Source organism: Convolutriloba macropyga, chromosome 4, assembly GCF_964194025.1.
Source record: "Convolutriloba macropyga chromosome 4, txConMacr16.3, whole genome shotgun sequence".
Classification (NCBI taxonomy): Eukaryota; Metazoa; Xenacoelomorpha; order Acoela; family Convolutidae; genus Convolutriloba; species Convolutriloba macropyga.
Genome location: NC_134471.1, coordinates 57,092,698 through 57,106,956, shown reverse-complemented (window position 1 = coordinate 57,106,956; position 14,259 = coordinate 57,092,698). Strand labels below are relative to the sequence as shown.

Sequence of the window (14,259 nt, the reverse complement as noted above, 5' to 3'; positions counted from 1 at the left end):
CTATGTTTATGTATAGAAAAATCTAAAGTTTTTGGGTTGCTTGTTTTTTCTAACGTTTTCATTTTCTTGAATTAAAAAATTTGAAAAATATAAATTTTCAGCTTGTGAGGCCGCTAATCTGTAAGAGGATCCCTCGTTGAAACTTAAATTTTATCTACTTGTTTTAGTGTAAGTTGAAATAGCGGACTGTAGGAAAGGCAAGTTTAACCCAAGTTGTTTTTTGATACAGATGGTAAATTTTAAACTTGCCATGATTTGTTCCCATTGTACGAGTAATTTCTTCAAACAAAGTTTTGAGCAAAGTACTGAATGACTTCCGGAAATCTGCCACGGAAGAGGCATTCTTCCAACCAGATAAAACTTTTTTTTAACAAAACCCTGACATTACTTTCATAACAACACATAGATTAGCAGAATAATAACGGTTCAGTTTGAGCGTGTTCAGTTTTTATGATAATTTTCAACAATTGCTTATCGTATACATGACCCGTGACTTAAACAAGTCTGGTCATGTTGCGTATTTATTTGTATTTGTTTTAGTATCATTGTATCCAATATTTTTGCGCTTAATTATTCATAGAAATTTTGTACTTAGGATCATTTCGATTTTCTAAACTAAAAAAATTTTCAGTCGAAAAGATTTTTTTAAAAAATCAGAGCAAAATTGAGTTTTTGTAGAAAATATAACTGAATTTTTATAAGTTACAGGAACATAGCTTTGATTAAGACTGGGTGAACTTTTAACTACTTTTGGCACTCTGTTTACTAATTAACGTAGATTTACAGGGGATACTTAGTAACTTCAAATTAACCCGTGACAGAGTCATCTTATTAGTAATTTACAAGTTTTTAGCCTTGTTGAGTGGCGATTGATTTAAAACCAGTATACCACCAATCAACAAGTTGCCTAGGTTAAGAAGTAATCCGGGGGACAACAACTGACGACTGTAGGCATAACCAAGATGTTTAATTTTTCAGGTTTTTATCCAGAGTCTTTGGTATGACCGTCTGTCCTATATAGGACTCTATCATATCTAGGCTTTTGAAGTTGCTCCTCCTCCTGGTAATATCCCATACAGTAATCTATTTTACAAAGACTTGTAGGATTGTGAATAGGATAGACCTCTATAAAAAAATTTTCGAATTCTATACGAATATTTTGCGGTTTTTCCTTAAGTGGGTGGAGCGACGAACTGTGTTTTGCTCCCAAAGATTGCTTTCAAAGCATCGTTCCGTTCGACCAGGAGAATTTGGTTCCTGCTTTTGGATTTTGAGTTGTATTTAAGTACCTGAGGCGGTTTGAAACGATGAAATTTTATTCATTTTAATTCCTATCGACAACGAGAAATATTGGTCATCCGATTTTGGGAAATGTGCAAAATAAGAATTAGTTTTGAAAAAAGTGCCACATGTCTCCCATACCGGATTTGCTTAAGTTCGTCTTGAGTCCCTGGAAAACAGTGAAATCTACCCCATACAAGTAAATTGGCTTCTAAATTGGTGTCTTGGCGAATGAACTCGGATGTTTATGCAAAAATGTTTCACTTTGAAGCAATGCCAAGCCATGTGGTTACCATTTTTTCTGGGAGCTTATAGTCAATGGCTCATCTGTCTTTAGATCGAAAACATCGACGATGAAATTAGAAAAAGACAAGACAAGGACTCCGACCATGAAGTTGTTGAACCTGTGGAAAGTGAAGAAAAAGTCAAAGCTGCTTCCACCTTGAATAACCTCGAATCAGCCCACGATTTTGTAAGTCTTATGATAATAATTTCTGATGTCTGTTTAAAAAATTAAAGGGTTTAACAACTACTATAATGTGACGGAATCTCGGAGGGTAAAGATTTTAGACATAAAAATGGGTCAGATTAATTAATAGCCGCCCTCATCTTCTCAGCCGGCTATTATTGCGCTCGTATTTTTACGACTCGAAGAGGAGTATTGGAGAAGTCCTTTTTTTTAATCAATTTTATTGGAGTGAATTTTGAAGCGGGAAATGAAACACGTGAAAAAATTGGGAGTGATTTGGTTGCTGAACAAAAGTGAAGAGCGGAGCGAAAAGAGAGTGGTTTTTTGTTCATACCGCTGTTTTTGAGAGAGCGAGAAATTGATGTGTGAAAAAATTTTCTCTGAGCGAGCGAAATTTTTTTGTTCACGTGCGGCTTTTAAAAGCAGTTTTTTTGCAATTTTTCTTGTTTGTGAGGTTTGATTATGATATTGTATTGGATTTGGGCTCGTTCTGATAGGAGTTGAAGGTTTCAAGTAGTTAATTTGAGTTTTATGCAAATTTGGAGGTTTTTGATCAGTTTTGCTGATTTTTCGACGAAATTTATTGTATAGTGGCCTTTTGTTTTGTTTTACTGCTTTAAGTGCAATTTGCATAGAAGCGCGTTATTCAAGGATCATCGGGGTTACAAATCCATTACAATTTTGTTGTTATAATCTGAAGAAAAATGGCAGAAAATTTAGGAATTTTTTAACCACTTTTTTAAATTTTTGGCTTTTTTCGTTTTTCTTTCAATGGTAGACAATTTTTTTTAGCTTGCGATGACTTGCCCAATTTTTCCCGAGCATTTCATTGCTCTATTTGCTCAAAGTAACTTTATTTGGCTTTATTTTTTCTTGTAAAATTTAAAAAATACCTTACTTTTTCTCGTTTTTTATTTGTTCAATTTGGTTTTAAATGTCGTTTCTGATCTTCCTCAACCTTTGATAGCATTTGGCGAGTTTTCTAGTGGAAGTCAGTTGTTGTAGCTTTTTTGGATGTCTCTCATTTTGATTGATATTAGTTTAGAGTTGTGTTTGTCAAAGAAAATCGAGTAAATCAGAGCAAATTTTGGCCACTTTTTGTCTTTTTTCTAAGTTTATTGCCTATTTCTTCCAATTTAATGTTTTTGTTGGTAACCTTTTCTCAATAAAGAGCATTTTTTTAGGTGTCGATGCTATGAATTTGCACTTGAAGGCTTAGCAGGGCAGTTTTCAGTTAAACAAATTATACAAATCTCTAATTCGTTAAAGAGTTTTTCTGAGTCTTTTTTATAGTTTGTTGTATAACGTTTCTCTGCAATTACTAGGTGGGCGATTGATCTAGCCAAAAATATAAATAATTGATTTCTATGAGTTATGGATGGGAAGCTGCATGTTATCTTTTCGTAGAGAATTTTGTTTGGATTTTTAGAGAATATTATTTTTTGATTTGGTCCATTGTCAAGTTTCCAGTTCTCCAGTATTTTCTTTGTGAATTGCTTACACTGTCTGTCGATTGATAATATGCTGGTGATGCATCTGATTAGTGAGAATAGTCAGATTTCTACTTAGAGTCGTTTCCGGAATTCTTCCGGCTATGTTTTTTTTTTACTTCGTCAAACTTTTTTTCGCTTTAACATTTTGCCGCTTTTTCGACATTTTGCGTAAAATCTTTTTGACTTCTCTAGGCTAGTTTCTCTCTTCTCTCATTCTGCTAAAAGTGAATTTGAACATTAGTTGCTCAGCGAAGCAATTCAAAATGAACAGAGTCAGAATGAAAAATTGAAGTCAGAAATAGAAACGGGATAAACCCATAAAGCCCAATTTTAGATGCCCGCTATTTGAACGTCGTTCCTATAGGTCTTAGTTACCACCTCTACTGCTTATTGGTGCTGATAGTAGCCCCTGTAGCCTCTCTCTAAGAAACAGAAGTATGTTCAACTACGAAATGCCATCAAAATAAATCGGACTTAAAAAATATTTTTGTACAAAAATCTTTTTTTTTTCAATATATTCTATTCGTTCAATCCCAATCATGCTTATTGGAATCAACGGCGGCTATTTTCCGGCAATCTGCTGGGTATGTTTTTAATTTTCAAATAAGTATTAGCTTCAGAAATTGTTTATCTCTCTGATCTTTTGTTCCGTAATTTAGAATTCGGAAGACGTGGAATTGACAAAAGCAAGACCTCAATCTAATGTTACAACATCAGACAGTGAAATGCCTCAGGATCAGTTTGAAAACATTGCTGAGGTTTGTTATTTACTCGTATCAGTATTGATAATTTTATGTAAAAATTAATCATTCGAACATTTTTGATGACAATGGAAAATGTATTATGACCAACTTTTTCCTTACAACCTCATCCCAGACATCAAAACTCCTCTACCCATTTTAGAAAGTGAAAAAGATACAGTTCTAAAGCCTTGAAATTTTCTAACATTTTGTTTTTTTTTTCACAAACCAGCTCATACATACACACACAAATCCGGCAAATATGTACACACAAACATTCACCCACTTTGGCTCAACTTCAGAGGTGTCATTGATTTCTCAGAGGAATCAATTACTAAACAAGGATAACTCATGTCTGATTTTCGTTATAGACAAAATTTGTTTTGTTATTTCAGCGTGCCATTCAAAATTTTATCGCCAAAATGATTTTTGAAGCGAGAAGACAGAAGCAGACACCTAAGTTTTCGTAAATGAAATTGTTAGTCCCCATTAACAATTTTTTTCTCCTTATTTTTGTGATTTTTTTATTTTAGTTGCCTGACGACAGCGCATTGACGAAAGCGCGGCCTTTGTCACTTGAAACATCCGAGAGTGAATTGGCAGACCCCCTTGAGAATCTTAGTAATCTGCAGCAAGAGGTTTGTGGTTAATTCTAATCACTGTTTAGTGCTACAATTTAAGTACTTGCAGAGTTTTTAATTTGTTGTTTGAAAATGTCAAGATGATTTGATCTATTCCATTTTGCACCCCTTCTATCATAGTTTAACGGGCATCTAACTTCTACCCCCCGGCGCACGTGCTATTTTTTACATAGTAACTTGCTATATAACAACTGCATAATTGTAACGGGGTTTAAAGAAAACACTACGGGTTTAAACAGAATAGGTCCAGATGATTTAATAAAGAACCTTGAATTTTGAGATTTATAGGGTGGTCTGCAGCTCCAAAATGACTTGTTCAGCAAACAGCAGAAATTTTTCAGGTGCAAGCAGACGAGTCTTTTAAGAAAGCACTGCCACTTTCTGCGGATGAAAGCGAAAGTTTCGACGAATCTCAATCAAAGCAATCCGAAAGCGACCAAGAGGAACTGGAGCGAGAGCTGGCACGAAGCCCCGACCTCCGGACGGAAACGAACCCATATAGCACTTCTGACGAAACAACTGTCAAAACCGTTACTGTTCGCCAAGCCGAAGGTTTGAAATCCGAACCCAAAAGTGACAATATTGACTCATCATCTATGGACAAGCTCGCTGGTGACTTTGAAATTGAAGTTGATGAGTCAATTTCGTCAACCAACCAAGAAACGTTTGACGTGAGTGGTCGTTCAGCCGAAAGCGATGATGGTGGTCCCGAACCCGAAACGGCGACACCAATCAAACAAGCAAGTCACGAAACCGATGAGTCAATGTCAGACTCGGACGAACCAATGAGCGATTCAGATGACGAAAATCAAGTCGTTCCTGCGGATAAAGTTAGGTCGACCAGTCAGGTGGCGAGTTATGACGAGATCACAGAGCCAACAAATGAACTGTCGGTAATTCGAGAAGAGCCTTCGGTTTTGGATTCAAGCGACACGGAACCGATTTCTGGTGCTTACGCGAGCACATTCAACCGACATCAAAGCTTTGACGCTGTTCAGGAAGCCGAAGAGAACGATTACGTCACTATTGAGAAGGATTTCATAACAAATGACGTTGAGGATAACGTAAAGTATGACGTAGTTAGTGAAACAGAATTGGAGAAAGAGCGGCAACAAAACGAGACATTTAGCGTTGAGAATGTTCTAGAAGAAACGAGATCTACGTGGGAGACTGATTCGAACCAGAGTTCATATCAGGAGATTAAGAGCCCTGAAACATCTGATATTAAAGTTGAAGACAAAACGACATCAAAAGAGAAAATTTTAATCGACATGGAAGAAAAACCAGAGCTTCAAGAAGAAAATTTGGACATTTTTGGTGCACCCAAACCTTTAGAGTCGGAATTGAGTTTTAATCCAGTTGACAACTTTGATGAAAAAAGTGATTCAATTGAAAGAAAGTCCGAAAACTCTAACTTGGGAGAGGAAAGTGATGCATCAGATACGACATTTGAAGAAGAAAATAAACCAAAAGGTCAAATCGTAATGGAAATTGTTGATGATTTTGACGATGAGAAAGTTCCAGAAACCGAGAGTGACAAAGAAAGCAAACAAATCGTGCACGATAGAAGCTTCAGCACCGATTCTCTATCATACGTTGATATTTCTGTTCATAAATCAAACCGAAGCGACGTAGTCGAGAGTACATCTGAAAAACATGAACATGAACCAAAAGAAAGCGATTACATGAACTTAAACCGAGACTTAACTGACGTGTCGACAATTCATGATGAAGATGAAAAAAGTCTTCAAAACGAAAAAGATGAAAGATTTATTGAACCTGCAAAACCTGAACTTGAACGAAAGCAGAGTAACGTTACAGTATCATCAATTTCATCGGATTCGACTTTTGACCATCAAGACGAACAAATTTCCCACAATGCGTCCGAAAATCAAGGTAACGATGACAAAAGCGACTTCGGAAATGATTTTAAGCCTGAATATCAAAACTTAAACGTCAGTGATGATGACGATCAAAAACTTAGCGAAAATTTTGAGCCTGAATATCAGAATCTAAATGTCAGTGACCAAGCTTCTCCCGATGAATCCATTGACGACAATGACAAACGTGCAATCGAGGTCCCCGTCCCGCAAATAGAGAATTTCATGCAAGATGCTGAGAAATCTGAAGACATTTCTGGAAATGACCAATCTCGATCATCTTCCGGTTCTGAAGATCTGGTACTGAAGGAAGCAGTTGTTCCGGTTGTAGAAATTCCTGATGTCGAACAATCTCCAATTATTATGCAACCAGTTGAATTGGATGAAAATCAGGCAGATGATTTGAGTTCCATAGATAATTCACTGTACGATTCCGACAGACCTGTCATTCCTTCCTCTGAGAATCTCCAAGAATACTTGTATCCTTATAACGAACCCGCGGATGCAAACTACAGGCAAGAACCAATCGATGCTCAGAATGATGAAGAGAAATCTAACAAATCCGGAACTGAATTTTCGGATCCCGAACCTTTGGAACAACAAAACGGAGACAATTTCAAGCCACAAGTTGTCGATGAAGACTCAGAAAAGGACTCGTCAGCTTCTGATGAGTATTCAAAATCTGAAAAATCAGGCGCCGCTTATATGATTCCTGTTACTGGCATTGAAGCAGCACCCACTGATGCTGAAGTTGACAGGTCTATATCCTCTGTGGATTCTGATGATGTCAAGCTAAAGAAAGCAGTTGTTCCGATTGAGGAAATGTCGGATCTGGTCAAAACTCCTGAACAACCCGAGAAAAATCCCATCGAATTTATGGAAAAAGTTCATGATGCTTCCAGAGATCAAGCCAGTTCTACATCTAGTGATGACATAGTCGAACCAAAAGTTGATGACGATAAAACAGATGCCGAAGATTTCGACGAAGATGCTCAGCCAATTCGTAGCGCAGAACCTTCTGAACGTCTTGCCAATGTTACAGAAAGTGACGCTGAGAAATCAGTTGGAGTTATTGAAATCAATAGAACCAGATCTTCAATTGAATCTGAGGAGTTAGCTCACAAAGAAGCCATCGTACCAGTTGAGCAAGCAAATACATCTCATCAATTTCCAATATCTGATGCATCAAAAGACTTTTCTGAAAAAGAAATTTTGATACCGATAGATAGAAAAGATTCGCAATCAAGTGTGGATTCGAAATCAAGTTCAAATCAACAAGCAGCTGTTCCTTTTCAAGATAAAAATCATGAAAACCAGCAACTTGCGGACGTTGAGAGATCACAACTAGAAGAGTCTCAATCATCTAGCGCCTCTGATAGTGATATTTTGAAACAAGCAGTCATGCCTGTTGAACAAGGAAACACATCTCAGGAACTTCCGGCATCCGATGCATCGAAGGACTTGTCTGATAAAGAAAATTTGGCTTCAAAACAAAGAAAATTCTCGCGATCAAGTGATGATTCAAACTCTTCAAGTTCTGATCAGCAAGAAGCAGTTCTCTCGCGTGATGAAAACACTCAGATTCGAAAATCAGCCGACCTTGAGAGGTCGCAACTTGAAGAGTCCAAGTCATCTAGTGGATCAGACGGTGTCGTTTTGAGGCAAGCGGTGGTTCCAGCTGAAGAAATTGCCAACAGCTCAATGGAAATTATTGATAACGTTGAAGAATCACACAAACAGGAAGATTCAAGCGAAAGCTCACGCTCAGATGCGATCAAACTTGTTGACATTCCCAAGGAATCCGTGGTTCCTATTTATGACTCAGAAAAACACATAAAACCAATTCAAATGGAATCAGAAGAAATTGAACCTGAAAAAGAGGAGAATGTTGAATCAGAGTTAAAACTACCAGAAAGTGCCGAAACGCCAAACGAGAAGGTTGATCAGTTCCTCGTTTCCGAGAAAACACCGACAAGATCAAGAGAATCACCAGTTTTGTTGAACATCAGCAAACAAAAGAAATCGTCTATATCTTCAGCTGAAAAGTCAAGTGACCTTGAACCCCACATGCATCAGAAAGCGGACGATTCTTTGATGATCGAAGGCGATGGTTTAGAAATTAGAAGTGGATCCGCTATGACTCTCCAAAGATCTCTTGAGAACCAATCAATTGATGTCATGAACGAATCTGCATCTGATTTTGTACCCGATAGAGAAGCTGTCATTTCTAGCCCAATTATGCGACAAGAGTTCGAATTAGAAAACGCTCCTGAAATTTTACCTGCGCTCGAGAAAGAGCAAAGAGAAATTTCAAATGTCCAAAACGAAAGCAGCACAAGCCAAAATGAGAAGTCGACGACACTTTCTGACGACAAACTAGTTGAAATTATTATGACAGATGTTGACAAAGACATCAAATTAAACGGAAGCAAAGGCACAATTGAAAAGTTTTCGGAAGAAGTTGCAGAAAAGTCATTGGAGAAAAGTTTTCAGTCCTCGGAAAAGAAATCAATATCTTACTACACTTCAACGGAGAATTTGGAGACTGTTTCTGATCGAAGTGGATTGATCACAATTTCGGATGTGGAAAATATTTCAAATGAGAATATATTAGCCGTGCAATACGAAAATGAGTTAAAGAAACAACAGGAGTTATCAGATAACAAATCTAACGAGTCAATTAGCAAGTCTGCAAATGAAAGCCGAGAGTCAATTGCGAAAAGCGAGAGTGACAAGAAGAATTCAACGGCAACTGAAAGTGAAAATGATGAAAGCAACCAAGAAAATGAGCTCATGTTGTTCACACTCAAACCGCCTATTGAAAAGAAAAATGAGGAAAAAGAACCTGTAAACGTTAATGAGCGCCAATTTATAACCGAAGATGTTATCTTGAGCGATAAGTCTTCAATTGTAGAAGTTGATTACAAACCCGGGGATAATTCGAATCCTGAAGAACTAATGAAAGAATTGGAAATCTCTGATGCTGAAAAGACGCCCCAAAGTTACTTAGACAAAGTTTTTGCCGCCGCTGATTTTGGCGAAGAACAAGACAGCAAAGAAATGACGTTCACAGAATCAGAAAAGTCAGAAGGCAAAACATCTGAACAAAACGAAAAAGTTTCAGAAAGCTCAACTGATGAAGTGAAAATAAAATCGGCTGACAAAAGTTCAACTTCTGCTGAAGATGTTTCTGAGACGAGCAAAGATAAAATGTCTGACTTAGTAGCTGATGAAATGCCGGAGAGAGACTTTGGTTTAAGAGTGGATACTGAACCAAAGAATGAAATATTTACGGACACTAAGAAAGCTGACTATAGCATAGAAGCCCTATCAGAACCACTCAAAGTCCCCCAGGCAGAGGAATTGCCTTTAGAAGTAGCCAAAGTTCAAGAAATTGAATCAAAACCGACAAATATTTTTGAGGAAAGCAGAGAATTATCTGATGAAAATATCTCCAATACCAAAAACGAAGAACTTGAACTCCAACAGAATATGGCATCTGAGTCTTCAGAAAGCGAGAATGGTTCGGATGAGAAATCAGAACTTCAAAATATTTCGGTACCCAACCTTGCTAGAAGTGTAGATGACGAGAAGCAATTCCCGATAAGCAAAGAAAAACAATCTGCTAACAACTCAGAGGTCAACAGCCAGTCTAATGTTACAAACGAAGAGTTAATGAAACACCTTGGGGAGGATGTAAGCGAAGATAAAACTCCGACCGATCAATTGGAAGTCAGCAAACAAACAGATTTGAGTAGAGACGAAAGTGTGAAAAACCAAGTGGAAGTCGAGCAAGAGTCGGATGCTAGCAAAGATGACAGCACTCATCTGGAGGTCGAGAGGCACTCAGATGTGAGCAAAGACGATAGTTTCAGAGAGCCAGCGGAAGTTGAGAAAGAGTCGGCTGGTAACAAAAATGATAGCTTCAAGCAGCATCTGGAGGTCGAGAAACAGTCAGACGTGAGCAAAGACAATAGTTTTAGAGAGCCAGTGGAAGTTGAGAACGAGTCAGATGTTAGCACTCATCTGGAGATCAAGAAGCACTCAGATGTGAGCAAAGACGATAGTTTCAGACAGCCAGCAGAAGTTGAGAAAGAGTCGGATGTTAGCAAAAGTGATAGCTTCCAGCATCATCTGGAGGTCGAGAAGCTTTCAGATGTGAGCAAAGACGATAGTTTCAGAGCGCCATCGGAAGTTGAGACAGAGAGGGATGTCAGCAAAAATGATAGCTTCAAGTATCATCTGGAGGTCGAGAAGCACTCAGATGTGAGCAAAGACGATAGTTTCAGAGCGACATTAGAAGTTGAGAAACCGTCGGACGTTAGCAAAAATGATAGCTTCCAGCATCATCTGGAGGTCGAGAAGCACTCAGATATGAGCAAAGACGATAGTTTCAGAGAGCCAGTGGAAGTTGAGAAAGAGTCGGATGTCAGCAAAAATGATAGCTTCAAGCATCATCTGGAAGTCGAGAGGCACTCAGATATGAGCAAAGACGATAGTTTCAGAGAGCCATTGGAAGTTGAGAAAGAGTCGGATGTCAGCAAAAATGATAGCTTCAAGCATCATCTGGAAGTTGAGAGGCACTCAGATGTGAGCAAAGACAATAGTTTCAGAGAGTCATTGGAAGTTGAGAACGAGTCGGATGTCAGCAAAAATGATAGCTTCAAGCATCATTTGGAAGTCGAGAGGCACTCAGATGTGAGCAAAGACGATAGTTTCAGAGAGCCAGTGGAAGTTGAGAAAGAGTCGGATGTCAGCAAAAATGATAGCTTCCAGCATCATCTGGAGGTCGAGAAGCACTCAGATATGAGCAAAGACGATAGTTTCAGAGAGCCAGTGGAAGTTGAGAAAGAGTCGGATGTCAGCAAAAATGATAGCTTCAAGCATCATCTGGAAGTCGAGAGGCACTCAGATGTGAGCAAAGACGATAGTTTCAGAGAGCCAGTGGAAGTTGAGGAGGAGTCGGATGTCAGCAAAAATGATAGCCTCAAGCATCATCTGGAGGTCGAGAAGCGCTCAGATATCAGCAAAGACGATAATTTCAGAGAGCCATTAGAAGTTGAGAACGAGACGGATGTCAGCAAAAATGATAGCTTCAAGCATCATCTGGAAGTCGAGAAGCACCCAGATGTGAGCAAAGACGATAGTTTCAGAGAGCCATTGGAAGTTGAGAACGAGTCGGATCTCAGCAAAAATGATGGCCTTAAGCATCATCTGGAGGTCGAGAAGCACTCAGATGTGAGCAAAGACGATAGTTTCAGAGAGCCAGTTGAGGTTGAGAAAGAGTCGGATGTTAGCAAAAATGATAGCACTGTAATGAAAGAGTATCTTTTCATGGAACCAGTTGAAATTCAGAAAGAGTCAAACTTGAGTAAAGACCATAGCGCCAATGAAAACATGGAAGTTGGGACCCAGCCAGAACTGAGGCCTGAGGTACCTGTCACCGAAGTTTCGAAAAATCCTTTAGAAGCTGGACATGTTAAACATCTGTCAGCACCAAACATTGAAGAAAACAGCGAGGATTTAATTTTCGATGATCAATCTGAACCTAATCAAAAGATTCCATCCGAGGAAAACTTAAGTATCCGAAGTCCAAATGATTCTTCATTAACCTCATACGAGGAAATTTCTTTTACATCCGATGAAGAACTTGACCAGAGTCAAAATAAAACCGATAAAGAGTCGTCAGATATAATAGTCCCAGGCGTAGAGACAGGTATCGAACTTTTAGTTCCTGAACCAGACAAGAGCATAGATGTAGGAACTGAGATTTTACTGGAGGAGAAACCCGTTGAATTAGAGCTTCAAAATGTCCCTATTATTATTGATGACTTTGCGGAAAGTCAAAAAGACTCCTCATCAAATGACAACGATTCTTCAGTTGGTAGCGATGAAGAGCGAAATGTTATAAATTTACAAATGGAACTGGAAAAGGCTGGACTTGCGCCTCAGAAATCTTCTACAGACGAATTGAGTGCCTCCAGTAAAGACTTCAAAATTGATAACGAAATAATCGAGGAATTTAAGCCCACTTCAGTTGAAGAGGATGATTCAGATAGAAGCTCAGCTCTTGAACTCAGCATTGCAAAAGTTGAAATCAAGCCTAAAGATGATGAAAACGTTTCTGATAACGAGCCACTTGAACAAAGTGTTGAACATCTTATGCCTGGAAATACTGCAAACGTCGACCCTAACAAAACACCTGATAACGTTTTGCCCGCTGAAAAGCCTGAATCAGAAAGCGAACCAAGTGCCGAACCTTCACCCAAGTTTGCGAGGTCAATTTTCAATTTTACCTCACCAGTGAAAGAAAATGACCACACGCCCAAAACTTCAGACGATGAATTTTCTCCTAATAAAGAGTTTGTTAGTAGTCCCAAACTTGAGCTATCGAAAGACTATGAAAGTGAAGATTTCGAAACTGGCGCTGTTAACATTTCTTTCAAAAAAGGCAATGAAATAGAATTGTACAGCTCAGCTTCAGAATTTGAGCTAAGTACAGATAAAGTAAATACTGAGGCCTGTGATCTTGCAGTTACCCCAGACGCAAAAGCGAAGCCAATTGTCCCGGAAGTTCAATCGATTTTGGCTAAAGATGAGCAGAGGCCGACGGATGATTTGAATTTACAGAAAGCAGAGCCTTTCAAGGCAGAGTCACCTCGAAATGTTGGCTACAGTGAAGTTGATTTGAAAACAAACTTGGTTGCTGAAGAAATGCCCAGAGAAGAAATTGTAACGATGCCTGAATTGGAATTGGTGGAGGATGAAATTGAAGCTGACCTGGACTCAAATGTCGTTGAATCCGCATTGGACGAGATTCTAGAAACTTCCACAACTTTTGATCCTCATAAACTTTTAGACGAAGAACCAGAACCAGAACGTACGACTGCTTTCAAAAACTTTGACTGGCACAACTTTGAGTTACCGTCGCCGACGTTTGGAGATGATGATGAGTTCAACTTTGCCAAAACTACGAAAGCTGACGACAAGCCGAAGGAGCCAGCTGAAAATCAGAAATTCACTCCTGCTGATGTTGATGAAATGTTGAACACGCCTGTTTCTAATCTGATCAGAAAATTCCAACAGAAAGAGAAGGAAAACCAGGCCGCTGAAGAAAAAGGAAAAGTTCCAAAAACAAAACTAGATGAAGTATCAAGAAAACCTCAACATTCTACAACTTCGCCTTTTGTTCCCGAATCACCGAGCGAACCCGAAACGCAACTGCCGGCTCAATTCCAACCAAAAAATTCTTCGATCAACTTCGACGCTATCACTGATATACCGTCTAATCAGGAGCCAGGTAGACCTGTAAGTCACGTGCCTTATATCGCTGATCACGTGCCTCAAGAGTTTGATGACGTGAGCCCAGTCAATGATGACGTCAAAGATGAGGATAAAGAGGTGAACATTTTGCCTCCTGAAGAGAAGATCCAATCACATTCACCAAGTGATGATGAAAGCGAGCCAGATAGTTTTGACGAGTCAGGATTGCCAGAAAGGCCGGATGTGTACCGAATTGCAGAACAAGTGCTTCGTGAAGCTGAGAATGTTGCGCGAGAATCGCGAGTTAATTTGAACAATATGCCAGTTTATGAGATTGAGGTAAATTATTATATTCTGATTTATAAACATAACATCATTAATTACGTCCAGTCAAATTTTTGACACCAAACTTTAGACCAAGGCTGAGTTTAATAGAAAGGGTCACAATTAGATTTGCTTCTTGGTTCAGCGAGTCATTATAAATTAAGGTTC

General features: G+C 38.7%; 1 protein-coding gene across 5 annotated transcripts in view; it reads left to right on the top strand.

The window, feature by feature from the left end:
- Positions 1-14,259, top strand: part of LOC142337780 (uncharacterized) — a 113,523-nt gene that overhangs the window by 79,252 nt on the left and 20,012 nt on the right. For all 5 annotated transcript variants that reach the window (XM_075387293.1, XM_075387290.1, XM_075387291.1 and 2 more), the window contains 4 exons: positions 1,619-1,753; positions 3,903-4,001; positions 4,517-4,621; positions 4,966-14,106. In XM_075387293.1, the coding sequence (XP_075243408.1) occupies positions 1,619-1,753; positions 3,903-4,001; positions 4,517-4,621; positions 4,966-14,106 (9,480 nt within the window). The remainder of the gene's footprint in view (positions 1-1,618; positions 1,754-3,902; positions 4,002-4,516; positions 4,622-4,965; positions 14,107-14,259) is intronic.